General features: G+C 42.0%; 1 protein-coding gene across 5 annotated transcripts in view; it reads right to left on the reverse strand.

The window, feature by feature from the left end:
* The window catches only part of wasf1 (WASP family member 1), a 74,414-nt gene that overhangs the window by 10,312 nt on the left and 41,277 nt on the right, over positions 1 to 22,825 (reverse strand). For all 5 annotated transcript variants that reach the window (XM_070543329.1, XM_015947360.3, XM_015947362.3 and 2 more), the window contains exons 4-5: positions 8,910 to 9,063; positions 3,595 to 3,712 (exon numbers count right to left, since the gene is read on the reverse strand). In XM_070543329.1, the coding sequence (XP_070399430.1) occupies positions 3,595 to 3,712; positions 8,910 to 9,063 (272 nt within the window). The remainder of the gene's footprint in view (positions 1 to 3,594; positions 3,713 to 8,909; positions 9,064 to 22,825) is intronic.

The raw sequence follows: 22,825 nt of genomic DNA on the forward strand, positions 1-22,825 counted from the left end.
TTCTTATTTTATTTCACTGAGCCATGAAATGAAATTCTCCTACTTTAGAAGTAGATCAAACGGATAATTGTAGTTAACCTAGTAATCCGATCTAAGATGTGATCATCAAAAACGGTCGGAGGCCAACGCTGGTGTCGTTTTTTATCTGAGGCTGAGGTCTGACAGCTTTTATTTCTGATCTCTGACGCTTTTTATGTTTGTTGGATTTTCCTCTGGTAACTGAAGCCCTTAACCGCCTGGAGGCGGCGTTGCAGATTTGCAACGTTAAAACCTACCTACCTGGTTACTCCACATCCGTATTTCATGAGCAACTCAGACGTACCCCTGAAGGACTTCATTGTTCGTCCTTTTATCAAAACTTATTTGGAGCCTGAGAGGGTTAAAGCAGTGAATTTCAACTGGCGGCCCACGGGCCACATCCGGCTTTCCAGACCTTTCCACCTGACCCCCCAACTCTTTGGGCCTCAACCCCCCCCCCCCCCCCCCCCCCGATTGGGGGACTTTGAAGTTTAGCAGCAAAATTCATGTCCCAAATATCAATGATTGTTTACATTCTCCAAATAACTAAAACTACAATCAAACCCGTTTAGATGGAAAACAAAGCCACTTTAAATACGAGTAAATTAAGATACAATATTACTTGAACTTTATTTCACGGCGTCTGCTGGAAAAAACTCCGGCCCTTGAACAAATGCAGTTAACGATCCCCGCCTTACTGGAATGACCACAAGCATAAAAACATCACTCATTCATCTGTGTCTAAACCTTAAGTAGCGTTGTTTCATTTTCAATCCTTTTTCTCAGCAGAGATGTTGTTTCTGCATTTCCAGTAAAATAAAGCAGAAAAATAAAACATCTTGATGATCAAAATGGCTCATTAGCACAGAACAATTGTTTATTTTAATGAAAAGCACTTTCACGATGTCTACGTCTTTTCCTCTCTTGCACAGTAAAGTAGAGTCGGGACAAATTAGCTGAAACTTTAATGTCGGTGAGCTCTATTAGGCTGCTTGTGATGACAGGAGACAAAAGGGGATCTGGACACTGGAGACAGAGCTACTGATGCTCAGATTCAAACACAAGGAGACTTATTGTTTTTCATCAACTTCCTCTCTAGCTATTCCTTTTGGCACTCGTTCCCTGGGTTCTTCTTCCTGCCGCTTCTTTTATCCAGTCCACTGAGACTGAGGCTAACACAGAGGCTAATGAGATTAGGACCCAGCAGCTTCCTTAGCTCCTCTCTCTGCACCGCGCTGCTTATCGTTTACTACTGACTCTTGTTTCTGGCTGGGAGGAAAGGCTTTAGTCTTGTTTCAGACTAACAAACAGTCATGTGACTCTGTAAGAAAATAGTTGGTGACAGAATGAGATGAAGTTACTCAAAATGAAATGGTTAGAATCAAGATCAACCCTGTTCTTTTCCTTCTCAGTCTAGTTTCCATTTAAGATAATTATGTTAGCTGGCTTTTCATTTTTCAGACTATGTTGAATGAAATGGTCACCTTCTCTTTTAAGCAGTTTTGTTCATTATTTCCAATTTCAAATGGCAAGTTTAGGAGCAAAACTGGCCTCTTTAAGCTAATTCAATATGCGAAAATTTCAGGAAACTGTCTAATTTATGGGATTTTTGGCTTTTTAAAGTACATTTCTGTGTAAAAATGGTAAATAATTACTGACTGGTTATTTTAGATAGCTTCTTGAAATGTTTCTGTTTGGACAAAAACAGTTTGCATCTACGACTGATGAGCTAACAGCTAGGTTGAGTACAGCTATGATCAAAATGTAACGCTCCGGTTTTAAAACATATTTAATCTCCGAAAATTGAGAATGGTTCAGGCCAACACTTCAGGGCACTGAGACAGGTGCGTTATGATCTATTAAATGTTTTTAAAGCTTTGCAGATGCATCTACGTCCCTGTGAGTCTTAATCCAGAGTTAAAGAATTCTTCAACATTGCTGTGAAAATAAATGTTATGCAAAATTGTGCTAAACTGACTGCGGTGTACAGATTTATAAAGTAACATTCATGTGAATCTGTGTGAATTTAAAGCTGGTTAAAACAGAAATGTTCTAAAAACCAGAGCATGACTGGGTGAATCAGTGATCGGCTCATCTGAAATGCTAAATATTACAAATTGTTTTGCTCATTTAGGTTCGCGACTTCACCAAAAGCAAAGGCAAAAACCTTCATTTCCCCCTGTGTAATATTGTTTTTTTCTGTTATTTGTCTTTGAAATAAGTCAAAATTCGACCAAACTTCAGATGAGAGGTGTACAAAAATATTAATCAGCACTTAATGAATTGATAAAAAACAATTAGAAGTTGAGTCACAAAGTGACAAAAAGTTTCTGCAATCTTTGATTCTTTGGTCAAAATAATGAGACGGAGGGTACTAAGGACACCTGTGATGCTCACAGCCACAAATACACACAGACTGAACAGCATGATGAAGATGATGCTGAGAGGTGAAGAGTCAAAGTGCACATCTCAGTTTCACTTCATGTGTATTTCTCATCTCTCTGCCTTCCTCTGAGTAATTCTGCACGAGTTCTGGTCAGAATATTCATCCACCGCGATGGTTACACAAACCAGCAAACATGCGCGCATAATTCCTAATCCATGCACTCCCTGTGAATGTCTCCAAGGCATTTCCACGGGGTCCGACTGAGAGCCACTGCGACGAGAAGGGAAATGAAAGAGGCTTTATGAGCTGAGCCCACCCGAGGCTTTAATTAGAATTAAATGAGAGGAATGGGCTCGGGATACATCAACCTAGCCCTCTGAAGCACAGAAAGGTCCACCTACTGCAGCAAATAAGCAGCACTGAAACAAAAAATAACTCTCTGCATGTCTGCTGAGAAATAATGAGCTGATCAATATAAAACAACAGAAAAAACATCACTGCTTTTACTGAGAGTAGGGGGACGTTCTTGTCCTTTAAAGGCGAGTCCTAAATTCAATACAAAACTCATAACTGGCCATTTACTTCCTCCACGTTTGTATAACCCCTCAGTGGAACAAAAACTTCCCATATTCCCTTTGACATGACTGTAATAAGCTGTGATTGACTATGAGGGGGACAAATGTGGAACCGCTTCCCAAGCAGGAAACCGACCGGCAAGCTGGAGCTGATTAGAGCTCCTGTTATGGATGGTGGGAAACCCCAGGATTTTTGTGTTGGGGTCCGCAGCCCGACGCCAGATGAGAGGCAAAAAGCGTGCGAGAAAGTCTGATATCGCATAGTTCCTCCTGCGAGTGTGCAGGAAACAGAGGTGACGCACAACACGGGGGCATGTGACAAGCAGATGCTCCCATCAATTAGATGTAATGATCACACAAGTAATAACTACCAGGGCTGGCTGAGGGAAGAGCTGATTTATCTATGAGCGGTGACTAATTAATGCAAAAGACGATGTGGTACCAAGCCAAGCTGTGAATCTTATAGTGAGTCACCCTTTGCCTATTAACTGGAGAACACTGGAAGTCTTTTCATTCAGTTTGACTCAACATAAACATTTCTAATTTACTGCAGTGTCTTAAAAAAACACCAACATTAGAAAGTTTTCAGCTGCTGAACAAGGCGCCGTAATGTACCTTCTGTTTCCGTCTCTCCTTCCTCTTGTCCTCCGTGTCCTGCAGCATCTTTTCCCTCCACAAGTCGAAGAAGTAAGACGGATCCGTGTAGAACTTTAGTCCTTCTTTACCATCATCCCTGCAGACAGATTCAATATACTTTGACTGGACTTTATTGGATAACAGAAAGATGCAAAAGTCATTAAAATAATAAAGTTTGTTGGCTTATCTTTTTCATATTCATCTTTTTTCCACCAAAAAGTGCATGGAGAGTTTTTTTGCAACGTCCTCTAACATTGCAGAAACAGCACTGATAATAAGAAGTGAGTTTTCACAATGTAATTATCCTTTTTAATGAGGAAAGTGATCAAAAACATTTGGAAATTTCATTCCAATAAGCCCTACACAAAAAATCCTCCCGTAATTTATTTCGCCTTTTGTTTCTAAATCCCATCTGATTGTTGGATTGAGTCAAAATGCATTAAAAATTGTAGATTAATATTGTTAATATGAAGAAAAAAACAGAAAGTTTGTTTGGCTTGTGGAATTTAATTCTAATCTACAAATAAAGTTCAATTAGGCAAGAAATAATTTAACCAAGAGGAAAATCAGCAGTTAAAACTATTTAAGGTGTGGGAAACTTGTTTAATAAATGCATTTGCAGTGGTCTCTCGTAGGAAAGAAGAAGTTTTATCTTCACAAATAACACAAGGCTGGAGGAGTTTTGCTGTGTGGTGAAGTTGCTAATGCTAACAGTTAGCATCTACTAGTCGGGACGTTCCTTGCCGTTTCTTGGACCCTAAACCAACAACAGCCTTCTCCATCCTGAGCCAAGATGGGTTAGTCCATGAATGTCCAGTGACTGTGTGACGTACATCTGCTGTTTAAATCGTAGAGTTTATTTCCTATCAGAAGCTAATGCAGAAGATAGGTGTAGGAGACTATTTTCATGTTCAGCCTGCATGAAAAACTCAGAATGACTGATTATAATCATTAATAATCATTAAAAATTGGGCTTTGAGTGTTCCACACTTTATTACTGGCTTTATGAAACATTTGTGACTCACTGTGTGCAAATCTTAAGCTACATTACCGTGCATCTAAAGAACTTGTGTTTTGTTTTGAGAAACTTCCAAAAGTAAATCCTTTGTAGATGTACCTCATGATTATTTTCTGAGAGTTTCATTAAAATCGGTCCCGGGATTCCTGCAATATTTTGAAGAGAAACAATAGTGTGTTAAAAGTTGTACGTCTATATATTGGATTTACTACAGGCTTTTACTAAAGCAGGAAACACAAATCTAATCATTTTTTTCTATTAACTTGCACACATGTAAGTTTTTTATTCAAATACTCAGTCCAGTTATCTATTTCTTGAGTGGTGAAGCACACATCTGCTCACCGCTGACACAAAAACTACATCTGGGGTATTTTGGCCATTCAAACTAAGTAGAAACGGCTATTTTTTTAATGCGGTACTGGCCACATCTTGGGAGGCAATTATTTGGCAATGACATTAATAAGAGCAAGCACAAAGAAGATGAAACGGTTCAGCTTCAAAAGGCGAGAGTGGAAAGTTTAATGATATGCAACACAACAAAGGGAAGAAAATAGAATTTAACAATGCGTGCTGGGCATGTGAGGGCACTGCTGGTAGAAGTGGAGAGTTTGTGTTAAGCATTGTGTCTCAGCATTGTTTTTTATTTCAAGGAGCTTGTTTGTGCATGCGTGTTTCAGAGGAGTAGAAGCTGCACTCAGGTGAAACTGGGAAAAATAAAAGCCTGGTGAGGATTCCTCAAGCGCTTCTCGGCGTGACGAGTGGAGAGAGAATGGGAAAAGTGAAAAGAGAGGAGAGCAAAAAGTCAAGAAGTGAGGATGAATGAGAATGAGCAGCGGAAGGAGAGCAAAAGATCAAAACTACCGTATTTTCCGGATTATAAGCTGCTACTTTTTTCCCACGCTTTGAACCATGCGGCTTATAATGAGGTGCGGCTTTACTGAAGATTTTCCTTCGCCTGCCACTAGGGGGCGCTTTAGCAGAAAGTGAAACAGGTGGAAGTCAAAAGTGAAAATGGAAGAAAGTGCTCATTTTAATTTAGCACATGCAAGCAGCCGGCACGACGAAGAATTTTTTTCAAATCCATACCCCCTCATCATGGTAACTACACGTATGAGTTCATATGATGCCGCATTTAAGTTGAAGGCCATCGATCTGGCAGTAAAGGAGGGAAACTGTGCTGCCGCACGTAAGCTTGGCATGAATGAATCCATGGTTCGGCGCTGGAGATGGCAGCGGGAAGAACTCATTCAAGCCAGCTTCACCCGGGGATGATGACAGCAACACGGACAGCGACACTGACATCGCCGCAGAAAAGGTATGTGACGAAGCTCTTCTGAGGCTGTTCAACTCCGACACTGAAGAAGAGGACTTTAATGGCTTTAGTGCACAGGAGGAAGATGAGAGCGAATGACTTCTTCTGGTAGGCAAGTGTGTTGTATTTACTAACCAGGCATGTTTTGTGTGCAGTTTTTATTTTCTAATCATCCGGGGCTTATTAATGCTGTGTCAGCGCTGTTCTTTTCTTCTAAACATGCAGATTACCGGTAATAACGTGTCAGTTCTGTTTTTTGTCACGGCCTGAGGTACATTATTCCCCAGACTAACCTCTTTCCTGCAGGTGGGCGGTGTCGGAGAGCTGCCCGGCTGCAGCCACTCAGCTGCAATCACCGGCTGGGTTTATAAGGAGCAGTCTGAGACCTACACGGCGTCGGATGATTAACTCGTTTGGGTACACGACCAAATCTCGAGCTCTCTTTTTGTGCTTCTAGTGATCGCTAACTTTCCTCAGCAGATATTCACTCTCATCACCTCTCCAGCCATAACCTAAGGATTTTAGCCCACCTCGTCTCGTCTGCTCTGCCGGTCGGCTCGCCCACTCGCTCTCTCCCCTCACCTGCCTCGCTCAACGCTTTGGGATATATTGCCTTCATTCCTCATCTCCAAGGTCTGGAACCTGCCTCAGCTTCCCTCCACCTCAGGCCTGACCCACTCCCTCCTCAGCATCTACGAATCTCCACTCGAAAGTAAGACTGTTTCAATTTGCACCAATTCCTCTCCCAATTACCATCTCCTCATCTCCCTGATCTTTTTCTCCCGTCAGATTCTGCCCTTTACATCAGAGCTTCCTCGAGAGTGACTCTCCGTTCTCATCATTATTTAATAAATATTATTTTGTCTCTTACCTTCGTCTCCGGCTCTGATTCTGCAAGTGGGTTAGAAAACTAACATATAGAAATACGAATGCCATCAGTGCTGTTTTCTTTTCTAAACTTGCAGGCAGTTCACCTGTGTTTAAAATTCGTTTTGTTGAATTAAAACAACAACGAAAAACCTCCGTGTAGCGTCTTTCAGTCTAATTATCTTATGTTATGGCCGTACATGCGCCGGAGACCTGCACGTGGCTGCTGCGCCGCGGCTTGTATTCGAGTGCGGCGTGTGTGTGTAGAAAACCTTTTTTTTTTGTTGGTGCAGCTTATATTGAGGTGCGCTCTATAGTACAGAAATTACGGTACTAGTGGTGTTTTGAATAATAAATCAAAAGAGTGAAATCATCACCGGTGATGATCATCCATTCAGAGCAGAGGACCAAATCAGTAGGAAGGAATAAGGAGGGAGTGTGAGCTAAAATTCATTTTGGTTCTGGGGCAAAAAAAAGGAAAGAAGGCATTTTTTTTACAGTGTGGGCGTCGGAACGAGCCCCCGCACAGAGAGAACAAACATCCAAGCTCTAAAGCTGATCTTCATCCACATATGTCACATGTTACGTGATCAGGAAGCAGAAAATCCATGTGTTAGGAGATCGTTTTGGGCCGCTGCTGCAAAAAAAGTGAGGCGCGAACCGGAAAAGCTTCTGCCGATCACAATTCAACAACGGATTATGAAAGAACGGATAACTCTGGAAACGCGCGGATTCTTCCTGATGAGAGAAGTGAGTCTACTCTTTGCTTTAGTAATTTTGGTGTTGACATCATAATAGAGCGCAACGTTCTGTGACTCTTCAAAGAAACTGTGAAAATGCCGAAAAATGCTGGCAACGAATGGCTTTTCTGATCAGGAAATGGCTGACAGTTAATGAGTTAAAGGTGCGGAATACTCATGTAATCACTATATTTGCAACCTCTAGTAGGAGCGAATACCTTGACAGTCATACTTCGGGGGGTTGCAGTGCGCCTGTTTGAGAGGAGGATATGGAGTCTTATTTCCTGACTGGATAACAGCAACGCAACTCTACCACTTACTCAATTTGCTCTGCAACGTTGATGTTTTATCTCCACAAATAAAACAAGCCTGAAGGAGTTCTGCTGTGTGGTGGAGTTGCTAATGCTAATGGGTAGCTTCTACTAGCTGAGATGTTCTCTGCTGTTTCCAGGACGCTAAACCAACAACTGCCTTCCCCGTCATGAGTCAAGATGGGTGAGTGCATGAATGTTAAATGACAGTCTGATGTCACACTGTCAGGTTTTTCTAATCTTAGAGTTTCATCATCTATTTTCAATCAGAAGCTAATGCAGGAGATAGGTGTAGGAGGCTATTTTCATGTTCACCCTGCATGAAAAACTTATAATCAGAAAAAAATCATTTAAAAACTTTTATTTTAGTGTTCCACACCTTTAAAATATGTAATTATCCTCAGAAAGCATCAACTTGGACTAAAACATTAGACCATAAAAAACTGGAATTTCTTTAAAAGAAACATTTTTTTAAGTCACAAAAACAACACATCTGTTAATTATCAATGAAGTGCTAAATTAGCAACTTTTCTAAATTTTCTCTCCTTAGTAACATCATTCTTTTCTTAATAAAATGGATTTTCCTTTTTACAGTTACAAGTATTTTTGACAGCTTTTTAAATAAAGACCAAGTTAATCGAGAAACCATTTTTTACTTAATATTTTTAAAGTATGATCAGTCACGCTGCGGGCTGAACATGAAAACCCCTGGCTTTTGATTTGTTTTGTTTACATTCATGATAGTTTGCCTTTTCATTCTTATTGCATTAATATTGTTGTTGAATAAATCTTGAATAGCACAGCACATTATTTCTGTCCCCCCAGCATCAGGGCTAAGCCCCGGGTGAATGGAATGTCTGGCTCATCCTCTGGAAAACAGCCTTCTACCCCTATTTCCTATTTAAACAGACTTCTGTCATTTTTATAACTGTCTATTTAACACTGGACATCAGTGATCGGTTATGATATTAAATAATAAATTTCTTGACAGGCCAGATTGCAGCTCTAACTGTAGTCTAACTACAACCACGTAACATCATTTAGACCTGTAAGGTGAGAGGATGTTGAGGGGTGGCGGCTGCTCGCACGTCTGCAGAGACTCCTGCAGCGGAACCGGGAGAGACTTTCGGTCAAACAGCTGCTGGTCCTGAATGGTGGAACTCCTGAAGGCCTTCCTCATGGTGATGTCCTGCAGAGACACTGAGAGAGAGACAGAATGAGGACAAAGATGAGAGGAAATGAGGACGCCTGGTTATTAAATTATGTGTTGGTTCCACCTCATTACCACATCATCAAAATGGACACTGACATCATCAGTCAGTCACATTTGAGCATGCTCGGTCCCCTGGCCTAACACTAGGTTGTCACGGTTCATTTCAGCTCCCTAAAGAAAACCCACACATAAAAATAATATGAAGAAAAAAACTTTTGCAAAATAAGGTTAGAAGAAGTTCTGAAGCAGATGAAGGGAAAAACAACCCCAGCAAGAGAAGTCTGGAAGAGACTGTGACCAGATGTGAATTATACATAAGGGAGTCACAAACAGACGTTTTACTGCAGCCCAAGAACCATCCAGTCAGCCCCGTTAGTATATAAACACGTAATAAACAATATCACTTAAGTATAAACCAAACTTTACTTAAAAACACATAATCCAGAACAAACTTCTTTATAAAAAGGATGTAAACAGAATCCCTTTGATGCACAATTCATCCACGTAGATTCCAGCTGGATAATGACTTCCTCAGACTCCAGAAAGTAAATTATTGTCCACCTGAGGCTCTAAAGTATCATCACAAACACACCCGGGAGCCCAGGTTGGATGAATAACACAGAAAGAGATTAGGGAACCCAGAAGAAGGAGCAACAGGGAGATTAAACAACATCCCTGCTCATGAAAACAGACAGATGGAGAGAAAAAGGACAGGGCGTAGAAAAAGTGAGGAGAAGAGAAATCTGGTGGAATAGAAGGTGAAAACATGCAAATAAAGGGAAAAAGGAATATGAACAAAGGAAGGAGGGCAAAAAAAGTCTAAGAGAAAAACAGAAAGGCATTGGCGTCCAGTGAGATGTACAGTAACCTGAGCAGAGCTAGAAGGTGGATCCAACTAAAGCAGCTATTTAACGCAGGAAACACACACACACACACACACACACACACACACACACACACACACACACACACACACACACACACACACACACAGGGAGTGGGAGAAACACATAAACCATGGAAACCATAAAATTACCAGAAGAATAAAGTCTGCACATTCCATTTGCTCACAAAACTTAGGAGAAACTGTAAATAACTAGTTCTATTTTAGACATAATTAGTAGTTTCGGTCTTTATCAGATGTTTTATACGATGCTGATATGTGCAGCTATTGAAGGATGAGAATGAAGTATTTTTATTGATCCCCAAAAGGTTATTACTAAAATTTAGGACAGTAAACTTCACTGCTTAAAGTAACGGTGAGCAGTTTCCTGCTCCTGCACCCTACTGGTTCAAACTGTGGTAAAAAAGCCTGCAGGAGCTAGCGCTGACTACAAGCTAACACTAACATGAGCCAACTAATACTACAATAAACCACAAAGTTAAAAGATCCACTCTGTTGGACAAAACATTACTTACAAGTCCAGTAACAAAGCCAAGGTCACCATCAGTCTGGGATTTTCTAGCCTCCTTTAGCTCCCTCAAACTAGCATAGGCCCCACTGAAGTTCACCCTTGTTTTAGCTCTTTGCTTTGCTTCCATTACTCTTACTTTGATGCTAACAGATAAAGCAAACTTCTTTATCTTCTTCCTGCGTAATTTATTTTTTTTTTGATTGGCGAACTGAAAATGCTAACCACTAGCATTCCAGCTCACAGTCATAAAGCAGGTGATGAGCACCCCCTAGAACACCTACCCACTCCACAAAACTATCAAGTGTGGTTTTTGGTCAGCAGAGGGCTGCAGAGTGGTGTCAAATATCAATCTGGTCAAGTTTCTAACCCAAAAATCACTGAGATCAATGTTAAAGCTCTAGCTTAAAGTTTAACAGGCTATCTGTTGTTACTTTAAATATCCCAATGAAAGAAACAGATCACCCTGCCGGGATCACTAGCGACCATAACAAACACAACACATCAATAAATCTAACCAAGTACTTTATGAAGCTGTCAGATGATGTGAACAGAAAGTGTAAAGGTGACAATCACAAAAACCAGTGTCAGGATGAATCTATAAAACTTTAATGAGCCGAACTAAACTCAAACACACACAAGACGGCTCTCTCAGCATGAGCTTTTACAACCTCGTTACAAAATGTCCCTCCACTGAATAACCAATTACAACCTTTTCATGATGATGATTAACTAATGAGGAAAAATGAGAATTTATAAATTGCTAAGAGAGTTTTAGATGTAGTGAATACCCTCAAAAGTATATTTAGTCATGTTTAGAGGTGGCAGAGGTTTGTTTTAGAAGCTACAGCAAGAATCTCACTGGGTTGGGATCCGTTGGAGACAAAAAAAAAGTGGGAAAATGTGCCAATTCTCTGTTGTAAACACATTGAATTGGAGCGTGGGTTGCATTATCAAGTTTTATTTAAGAGTGAGTCTTGTGATTTAATTAAAAAAACATTTACAACTCATTTTCTTGTTGCAGTTTAGTCAAAAAAAAAGTCTAAATGCAGTTTTATTCACTTTGCAGCGTGGTTTGCAGGCCCACCAAAGTTTCTCTCTCTTTTTGAGTCAAGGAAACTTTGAGAAGGGTTCGAGACGGGTTTCAGACATCCAGGGTGAATGTGAGAACATTTTTTTGAACAAATAGCCTGTTGAGTTAATCGTAATAAAAATTCTCATCAGCCGGTTGAAGGTGAGGAAGAATTAGTGTTAGAAGTTGATGCAGCTTTTATGGGGCGACGGAGCTGAGGAGTTAAGTGCCCACCTTGTAACTCGGTTGCAGGTTCGAGCCCCGCTCAGTCTGCTGCAGTTGTTTAGTCTTTGAGCAAGACACCTAACCTGCCTTGACTGCTGGTGGTGGTCAGAGGTTGGTGTCCCCCCAGTGTATGGCAGCCTCGCTTCTGTCAGTGTGCCTCAGGGCAGAGGTGGGCACACTGTGTTGTAAAGTGCCTTGGGGGGTCATACGATTCTTATAGGTGCTAAATAAATACAGGTTATTTACCCTTTACCTCTGGTTTTAATGCTTTGGAAATTCCCTCATGAAGGTTAGTGAGATACGGGTTTAAGGAGTATATTATATAAATATAAGAGGTCTTCACATAGTTAGAAGTAAAACCTTTGTGTGTGTGTGTGTGTGTGTGTGTGTGTGTGTGTGTGTGTGTGTGTGTGTGCGTGCGCAGGACGAAGCAGTACCAGGTGCGTTCATCCTCTGCACCCGTCTCTGATCTCAGGATGCTTCTTATCAGTAAGCCAGTTTCTCTCCAGCCTCACAGATACCATCTGGCTAAAACACCTCAGATATGGTGAGGTGAGGAAGTTCTTGTCACTCACACACACCTGCTTCCCAAGAAAGCTTCAGAACAGTTTTTTTTTAATTCCTCCTTTTCTTTTCTTGTCTCCTGGAGACACAGTCCTCGTATACACACACTCACACACATATACACACACTCACACATAAACACACACAGCAACATCAGATAAGAAAAGCCATTAGCTATGATGTCTTTTAGCATGTAGCTAGAACTCTCTTCCTGTTAATTTGATGCACATGTTGCCCTATTTTTGACCTTTTGCAGTCTTCATCCCATCACTCCTTTCTTTTGCTTTTCACATTATTATTATTATTATTATTATTATTATTATTATTATTATTGTTATTATTATTATTATTCATACTCACTCCATAACTTTTTTCCTCTCAGTACTTCATGATCTTTCACTTGCTTAGAAAACTGTTGAAAAGGGCAATGCACAGCACAAAAATAAATGTCTGCACTGTGACACATTGTTCTATAAGCAGGAGGAAATAAAAAAATGTTATAAACTAAAATTAGAATGGATGGAACAAATCAGGATTTCCAGCTCCAACTAGGAAACGACAACTAGGCGGAATACCCATCAGTTGCCAAATGATGGGAATAAAAGCATTAAATATTATGAAAACATGCATTGATTACAGCAGGACGTTTCACGGCACATTACAACAATAGTGGAAGATAGTGGAGATGTGTAACTTCAATATGAGCAACACTTTTGGGGGTTTCTATAGAAATTTTTGGAGTTTATAGAGTCTGAAAACCGCTCCCTGTCGGGAGACTCCAGGCTGAGGAGATGAGCAGAGCTCACAGAGGGTGAATATTATTATACATTAGAGAGGAGAAACTTACAATACAGACAGGTCTGTTCACAGTTGACAAAGCTCTTTGTCAGGTAATGTCCGATTCTGATTCTTAACATCGACATTTACACTGGACAATTCATGTCCATAGGCTCAAATGATACATTTTTGTGCCCAAATGGGAGCTTCCCACCACCGCCATTTTGACCGTGCCACAGGTCCCGTCACGCCCAGACAATACAAAAATGGGAAAAGAGGTGGAGCTAAGGGTGGGGCTGAAATATTTGGAACAGGGTTGGAACAAATGAACCAGTGTAGCTACTAGCTAACTTGGCTTGCCCAAGAAGCTAAGAATGGCTCCTTGGACTGAGGTATCCCACTCACATGGCAAACTGGCTCCCGTGTGAGGCTGTAGTCATGCTGATTGCCTGTGGAGATGTGGACTGGGACTGTTAAATTACAAGAGGAACCTCAGACCGCTGCGATCGTAACCAAGCACAGTGGCCTTACAGCTCAGTCCCTCAGCTGGACACTAGCTACCTGCTAACCCAAAGCTAAAGGCCGTTTTCAGCAAGAGAAACATGGTAGTGTGACTCCAAAGTAAAGGCACCTCCAGTCTGCTTAGAAACGAAATCATAACTAGGTAAGCTGACCGAGGATATCGGGTTTCATTGGTCCACCGTGGTGAAAGATCCGCATGTCCGCCGTTGTTGATGTTCCCTTCTCTGGGAGATGGAGATAAGCGGGATACTAGCTACATGCTAACCCAAAGCTAACAGAGTTTTTCCGACCATTTTCAGCAAAAAAAATGCGGTTGAGCATCTCAAAAGTGAAGCAGCGTCAACAAAAAGAGCTGCGGTGATCCAACATGACTACAGCCTCGCTTTGGAGCCTTTGGAGCCTGCTATTCTCAGGCAGGAGACAGTAGAAGCTGGGCAGCCACTCAAGCTTCTCATGGAGCCCGACTAGCATGTTTGACCAAGCAGTTAAATGACACAGCATTTCCCTCCATTCAACCAGCAAAACAAAGTATAGAAATATAATTTTACTTACTGATAGAAAGAAGCAGAAACTGCTTGGATGGTCTGTTAGTAACCACAGCTTGCCTTTTTGTCCAACTAATTCCACGATTAACATCCAAACACGAAAAAACTAAAGTTCAGAGAGTGGAAATGGCCCAACATCTATTAACATAAGGCCGAGGCCTTTCTTCTGAGCTAGCTCTGAAGTCACGTGGATGCTCATTAATTATTCAGATTTTTAAGCTTTAAATTCCACTTGAACAGAAGAGTCATAAAAATAATTCACCCCCCTCAGATTTGTAAACTAGATCTATTAAACCTAAAATGGTTTATTTGTGCTGTGAAAATGGCATTTTTAACATAGAAGTTGACGAGGATCTGCTCTGTTCTGCTGCCAGACCCTAGTGGATGAGGGTGGAACTGAAAATTTTGCCACTTCCTTGTTAGCTTCATATTTGCTGCAGAATTATGGGGGCTTGATTCTGAAGAGTAATATTTACCCTCTGATGAAGATATTCACTAATCAGTGAGGAAGAAGGTGACGCTGCAGCTGTGCGCAGCAACAGAGTCTTTGTGCTTCATGAGAGCAAACACACTTCACACACACACGTTCCAACGCTTATTTTGTGTCAGTGTTCATGATGTGTTCAGGACATGGTGGGTGTAGAGAGGACGGTCAAAACACCGCTAATAGAGACAGCTGTAGCGGGGATGTAAAGACAAAAACAAGCAGCGCAGATGCGGTAGACGTTAAACCGAAACTTAAACGTGCGTCATGATGGATATGGATAGCGATCGTAATAAATAGCATTACTAAAAGGGGAAAACTTTACTTTTGAAATCAGAATGTACTATTCTCGTCAAAAAAATAACAAATGGCTACTTATGGGAGAAGCGAGATGAACAGAAAACTGGATTCACCTGACGGCCTGTTTCGGCCATATTGTTTCGGTCATTTTGGTGTTTTGGCTCAAAACCAAAAATTGTGCTTTGGGTTCTTTTAGGCCGAAACATTTCGGTGGCCAAATTTTTGGTGCATCCCTAAACTTTGTGAATGGCAAACGTTTTGTAATTGTTTATTACAAATTAGTAAATGTGTTTTTTCCTCACAGGCTCCCGTAGAAGGAAATACGGCGTCACCCAAAGACCCGCTCCCGAGTATTTTAAACCTGATTTTTATGGTTAAATGTTACAAAGCCACCAATATTTTTCAACAACCGGGGATCATTTAATTAATTTTCAACAACATTTCAATGGATTTTTCCAGAGATTACTGGTAAAAACTACACAATGTGTCTTTAAAAAAATGTAAAAGGAAACTCAAAACACATTGGGAATGGCTTGGAAAAAAGAAAAGGAGAAACCTTTCAGGGGATAAGTACACGAATGAACGTATCCAGAAAGACTGATGGAAATTAAAAAGAAAAGAGCAGGACAGCAGATAAAGAAACTGTTAGAGCCCCAAGGGGACTTGGGATGGCTTTGTGGCCTCCTATAATGGCCTGCAGCCCATGCAGTGATGTAACGGTGCCATTAAATAGGAGATACAGGCCATTAGTTTGGCTGGCTGCAGTGATAGGAGGAAGAGAGCCTGACAGCACACAAATAGCATCCATGCAGTATGAAGGGGAAGCAGAGATCAATCAAAGAGATGAGAGAGAAGTGGGGAGGACAGGAAAGACCAGACAGGTGTATGGGGAGGGGTTGTGGTCAGGAGAGAAGAAAGAAAGTAGAGGCCTAAAGGGCAAATTGAGCCGAGATGCCCTTTAAAAGGTCAGCAGGGTGTAAGCAAGATGTGTGTGTGTGTTTTCTCTCACGTTACCTTGAACATAAATCCATGCTATAGGTGAGCCCTTGTATCACTATAGTGTGTATATCACCTTCAGTCAAAAATATTTTGTCTATTGGGCGATAATTTGACCATTTGAGGTTGAAACCTCTCAAAATGTCCCAAGTAGACATTTGTCCATAATGAACAGAGCAAAGGGCTCACAATAACTCCTCTAAACAATGAAAGAAGAAAGGAGCAGCTGCCTAACAGGTAAATTTCACTGAGATGGATGTTGCTGCATCAGCAAAAGATGACACTTTTATCAAAGCTGTTTATGCTGCAGGGCACCTTTATGTTCAGATGGGCTCTGCCTTCTCACAGCCGCTCAGTGTTTTCTTTATAGCTGTCCAAATAAAATCAAAACACCATAAGCTCTGACTTTTCACTCCGTTTGCCTGCAGCGTAGGTTATTCTCTTCCGTTTTGTAACTTTAGTTAGCCTGGCCGTAAAACAACACATAGGAATTACAGGTGTTGAGCTGATGTGGTGGCTGTGGGAATGGTGCTAACAGGTCATGCTGGATATTGCATGAGATCAAACATGTTTTATCAGTTTTTACCAAAACCGCAAAAACGCTTCCTCAACATTGAGGCCTTTATTTACTGTCCTTTGAAACCAAATAAAAGTAAAAAGCTCCCTTTATACTTTCTTAAAGCAAGGGCGTTCAAGCTTTTCAAGAAAAGGGCCTAAATGTTTTAGATCATGAATACAGCTGATTTGTTTGATTTAGTCAAGAATCAATTCTATAGACACTAATTAAGGCTCAGAAGACATTTCTGCCATTGGATTCAGGTGTTAAAAAGATGAACACGCAGTGATCAGATCATTTTCACTTTTGGTTTTATCAAAAACTAGGGGGTGCTAAAAGCTATTACTAGTACTCATCTTAAAATATTCTAATAAATAGCATACTTACCAATTTTTTATGAATTTGAGTCTCACAGAACACGACAGTAAGTCTGATCACATATAAACAATAGAGTCACTTCCTGCTTTCTGTCTCCAAGTCCCACATGATGTTGTGACTATTGCGCGACTTTCAAAGAAGCGCTAAGTGGCGCGGTGCGTCCGCCTCCGGTGTGCCCCAGGCTTAAAATACGATTTGAATCACTATTTGGCAAGAAACCAGTTTCATATCTAGCATATCTATAAACAATTAAATAGCCATTTACAAGGGTGCCAGTTTGTTTTGAAACTGGTGGGGACAAATATTTTTATTTATTTATGAATAAGTAATTGTTTGTTGGACGTTTAATCATAATAGCTGTAAATATGTGTTTAAAATCTGAGCTTTGTTCAATAAATAAAAGTCAAAAGGTCAGGATCAGCTTGATTATTGCAACTCCCTTTACTCTGGAGTGAGCAAGGCTGCACTTGCTCGACTCCAGCTTGCTCAAAATGCTGCTGCTAGATTCCTGACCGGCACCAGAAAGCAGGAACACTTCACGCCCATTTTGGCCAATCTGCACTGGCTTCCAGTATGTTTCCAAGTCAGGTTAAAGATATTTATCTTTGTTTTTAAGTGTCTGCAGGGCAGTGCTCCTAGCTATCTGTCTGAGCTGCTCACCCGCTAACAACCATCACGTGCACATAGGTCATCACAGCAAGACTTGCTAGTCGTTCTGCGAGTAAAGTGCTCGACTAGAGGAGGTAGGGCTTTCTCAGTTTTGGCCCCCCAAGCTGTGGAATGACCTTCCACTCATGACCAGACATGCACCCTCACCTTAAAGGGACTTTACGGACTTTTGAATTTTTATGTTTGCGATTGCCCCCTCAGGCTAAAAGCGTAACGGCAGCTTCAATAGTAGGCTCGTGCACAAGGCACGCATGCTGTACGTGCACACTCCTTAACGAAAATAACAGCTGAGACAGTCCTGTGTGTGTGTGTGTATGGCCCGGAGGACAGAGGACAGGAGAACGCGCAGCTAATTAATTAAATAATGTGGTTCTGTACCATTCTCTTCAGCACAGCCAACAAAGGTTTATGATGGGTCAGTCCTCCTGCATGCTCAGGTCATTCCCTTCCCGTGCTTGAAAAATTGTTCCAAAATGAAAGTTTGTAATAAAAATGAACTTGTCATCTGTTGTATAATTGCTTTATACAAGTTATTGATCACTACTGTTTGTCAATCACACTTATCATGAGGATATAATCAAGGATAATCATGGTAGAGCCGAACATAATGTGATCATGAGGATGTAATCAAGGTAATCCTGGTGGAGGTGTGCAGCTTTGCACGCACATCAGGGAATGTATAAGGAGCAGAGCAGAGCTCAGAGCTGTTAGAGCTGCTTGTTGGATTCTACCTGACGAGGTTCATGGATTACATGTGTTCAGTTCTTCACCTATCATGGATTACGTTTTCTAACTGGGGTGTTCAGCTCTCCACCCATAAGCAACGGTAAGAGAAATGTTTCGTTCATGATTGATAACTTGTATGAATGCCGGTTGAATAAAGCCTTGTTGTTCATCTGATATTCAAGTTGTGTTTCATTGTTTCTGGCGTCGACTTGACAACGATCCTGATTAAATAAATATAAAGTGTAAAAAGAGACTTTGAGTCTTTTAAGGTAATTAAAATAAAATAAAACATTTTATTTTAGAACATTTTTGGCGTCACGAACAGGATCAGTCAAGCTATTCCAGCAACAATGAAGTGTTTTTGGAGAAGCAAAAAGGAGCCGAGTGCTTCTGGGGAGGGAACGCCGATTCCCGTGCCGATTCCCGGCTGGGAAACGGAGGAGTTCCGAACCATTGGTGATATGTTAAGGCAGCGCGGTGGACGCCCTGGACCGTGGGGAGAGTTAAATGGAGTGGTCAGCCCCGCCGTGGTGCTGGACCGTTTGACGCGGATAGAAGTTAAAGAAAAAGCGCCGCTGGCAGGAGTGAGAGATATGATGTGGCTTTTTGCAGAAGCATGGAAAAAACAGGAGTTAGAATTGAGCAGTTGTAGAGAGCGAGCGGCGCAGGAGAAAATCCATGCTGAAGAAGTTGGAAAATCATGCTCAGAGTTTGAGCAGAGAGTGTGTGTGATGGGGAAAGAGCTAAAGCATGCTCAGAATGTTTTGGATAAAACGCTGACTTTTGTGTCTCGAGCGCAAAGGAAGGAAAAGAAGCGACCTCGTAGAACAGGTCCTGCTCAGATCCGGGCGTTTGTAAAGAATGTTGGTGAAGATTGGGACCCTGAGAAATGGAACGGGGATCTTTGGGGGGATGATGAGGAGGAGGAGTGGGCGATTAAACCTGACCCACCACCTCAGCCCTTGTATCCATCATTACAGGGGATAAAGATGTCAGAACAAAGACCTATTACTAGGCGTCGGCGAGAACAGCAAATTATTCCACCAATACTGGTAGATATGGTGGATGATCAGGGACGGCCGGAACTCGATGAGGCGGGTAATATAAGAAGGATGTTACAACAGCAGCCACAACCCGCCCCTAGGCTGCTAACAACGCTAGAGGATTATTCACAAGATGAGTTAAATCACATGAATGGGAAGCTGAAACAGCGCCCAGGCGAACCAACTGACTCCTGGCTTAATCGCCTTATGGAGGATGGCGCGTGTGATATAGCCATAGATGCCGGTGATGCCATGAGATTTTCAGGATTAAGTACTGATGCACAGATAAATGCTGAATACCGGGCTACAGTCCGGGCATTGCCAGCTGATGAAGATTTCAATGTGGGGGATGCATATGCTCTGGCATGTCATGTAATCTATCCTACCACGGCGGACTGGTCTGAGATTAAAGGGCAATGGCAGACAGTGAGAGATGCCATTCAGCGGCTCACCAGACTCACTATTAGAGAGCAAGTGGCTCGAAACGGGGGAGCTGGAGTGGTGGACTGTAACATCTCTAAGGCAACTAGAGATCACCTCATCAGACATGCCCCACCACATTATAAACCCATGGTGACCAGCTTGTTGTTTGGCGCGGCAGACCAGACTTTTGCCGCGATAAAAGATCGTCTTGGCGAACTCACCACGCTGGGTGATTGGTCTGAGACGAGGAGAGAGGGAGCTAGAACTGAAAATAAACCCAGGATTGATCCACATTCAAGGGGTCGTAAAGGGGGGGCAATGGGCCCCTCTAGAACAGATCTGTGGAGGGCACTGCGACAAGCGGGAGTGCCGTTTGAGGAGATTGATGGATTGCCCACTAATGCATTGATGGAGAAATGCAGCCAAATGGGACTGAAGGTCCATTGTCAGTTCAGACATTGTCCTGAAAAGGACGACAGGATGTCTGTGTCAGAATTGGTTGGAATGTTGCAGAATGTGATCAGGGAGGTGGCGTCGAAGCCTGCTGAACCTTCCGCCCCTCCCAAGGAATCTTCAGAGGAGGAGAGTTCAGATGAGTGTTATCAGGTGGCGGCAGTGAAGCGTAGAAAGGAAAAACAGCACCGAAGGGAACATGATGATGAATAGGATGAAGGTCAAGCTCGGGTTGTTGCCAGTGCCTCAGGATGGTCAATAAATGATATCAGACCACATGTGGAATTACAGATTTATTGGAAAAAATCAGTACAGACAGTAATGGCATTGGTTGACACTGGGGCGGAGGCCTCGGTAATTCATGGCAATCCTGATAAAATAAAGGGAAACATTGTACCTTTGACTGGACTTGGGGGGCAGATGTTAGTAGGAAAGGGAGTAACTTTACCCTTAAAAATAGGAAATCAACCTATTAGAAATTACAGTGTAGTAGTGGCTCCTGCAAAGGAATGGATTATTGGAATGGATATATTGGCCGGAATGACTCTTCATCTGAAACATGGTCGATTTTGTTTTGGTATAAACAGAATCCACACCATTTTGGTAGGCAAGGTCAAAATGACACCTTTTCCCATTCCTGAAGCAACACAGGTGGTATCACAAAAACAATACCGGTTGCCTGGGGGTCAGAAAGAAATTACGGACACTATTAAAGAATATCTGGAGGCAGGAGTTTTGAAAACATGCACCACACGGTGGAATAATCCCTTATGGCCAGTGAAGAAATCAGATGGTTCATGGAGAATGACTGTGGATTATAGAGCGCTGAATAAACATACTCCTCCTTTAACGTCTGCGGTTCCGGATGTTATCACGATTGTGGAAAGGGTGCAGCATCACTCTGGTACATGGTATGCGGTGATAGATTTGGCCAATGCTTTCTTTACCATACCTATCCCTGAGGACAAGATGGAACAGTTTGCCTTTACATGGGAAGGAAGACAGTACACCTTCACCAGATTACCACAAGGGTATTTGCATTCACCCACAATCTGTCATAGGATAGTGGCTGAAAATCTGTCGACTTTAAAGATCCCATCAGGCATATTGCTATCACACTACATTGATGACATCATGATTCAGGGAAACACTAAAGAAGAGGTTGAGCAATTGCTCCCACTTCTGATAACACATATGAAGAATCATGGATGGGAGATAAATCCAGAGAAAGTGCAGGGATCTGCACAGTCAGTGAAGTTCTTGGGAATTATCTGGAATAGAGGGGAAAGAGAAATAACAACTAAAGCTAAAGAGAAAATAGCACGGTTCCCAATACCACAGAATAAGACAGATGCTCAGCGGTATATTGGGTTGTTTGGGTTCTGGAGACACCACATACCTCATTTAGGACAGATCTTGCAGCCTCTGTACAGATGCACTCGGAAGAAGGAGCAGTTTGAATGGGGGCCTGATCAACAACAGTCATTTGAACTAGCTAAAGAGGCCATCCAACAAGCTGTTTCTTTGGGGAAGATGTTGTCAGGACCAGTGGAGTTACAGGTTTCTGCAGTAAATGATTATGCTAACTGGAGTTTGTGGCAAAAACAAGATAGGTGCAGAAAACCTTTGGGTTTTTGGTCTAGGAAATTGCCTGATGCAGGACAGAGATATACTCCATTTGAAAAACAGTTGTTGGCATGTTATTGGGCTTTGTTGGAAACAGAAGCCCAAACTGTGGGGCATGAAGTAATGATGAGAACACATATACCCATTCTAACTTGGGTCATGAGCAATCCTACAACTCACCGCATAGGGGTAGCTCAAGAGGCTAGCATCATAAAATGGAAGTGGTATGTTTCTGAGAGAATGAAACCAGGAGAAAAAGGAGTATCAATGCTCCACGAGCAAGTGGCAGACGTTCCAGAAATGGATGAAGTGCCTTTTGAGGTAAAACCAATCCAGGATTCTCCTGTGAAACTGGGGGTAAGATGGAGCGAACTCACCCCAGAGCAGCAGGAGCGAGCCTGGTTCACTGATGGTTCCTGTCAATATGTGGCAGGAACCAGGAAATGGAAGGCTGGGGCATTTAACCCTGGTACACAACAAGTTATGGAACTCACAGGGACAGGAAAGAGTAGTCAATGGGCGGAGTTGAAAGCAGTACACATGGTAATAATGGCGGCTGGGGTGCAGGGAGTAAGTATTTATACTGACTCCTGGTCAGTAGCCCAAGGAATGTTAACTTGGATGCCAACTTGGCATGCTACACAATGGAAGATACATTCAAAAGAGGTTTGGGGAGCTGACCTATGGAAGGACATTTGGGAGAAATGCCAAAATATTCCTGTGTCAGTATTACATGTGGATGCTCATACTAATAACAATGATCCTGAATCCCTGCATAATCAGACTGTAGATAAGATAGTGAAAATTCAGGCTGTAAGACAATCAAGTCCTGGATTAGCCAAATGGGCTCACGTTACTGCTGGACATTGGGGTGTGCAGGGAACATTGAAATGGGCGAGGGACAGAGGAATAGATCTCATCATTGATGATATTAAAACTGCCATAGAAGATTGTGAACCTTGTCAACATCAGAAAAAG

The sequence above is a fragment of the Nothobranchius furzeri genome, chromosome 2, assembly GCF_043380555.1.
Source record: "Nothobranchius furzeri strain GRZ-AD chromosome 2, NfurGRZ-RIMD1, whole genome shotgun sequence".
Lineage (NCBI taxonomy): Eukaryota > Metazoa > Chordata > Actinopteri > Cyprinodontiformes > Nothobranchiidae > Nothobranchius > Nothobranchius furzeri.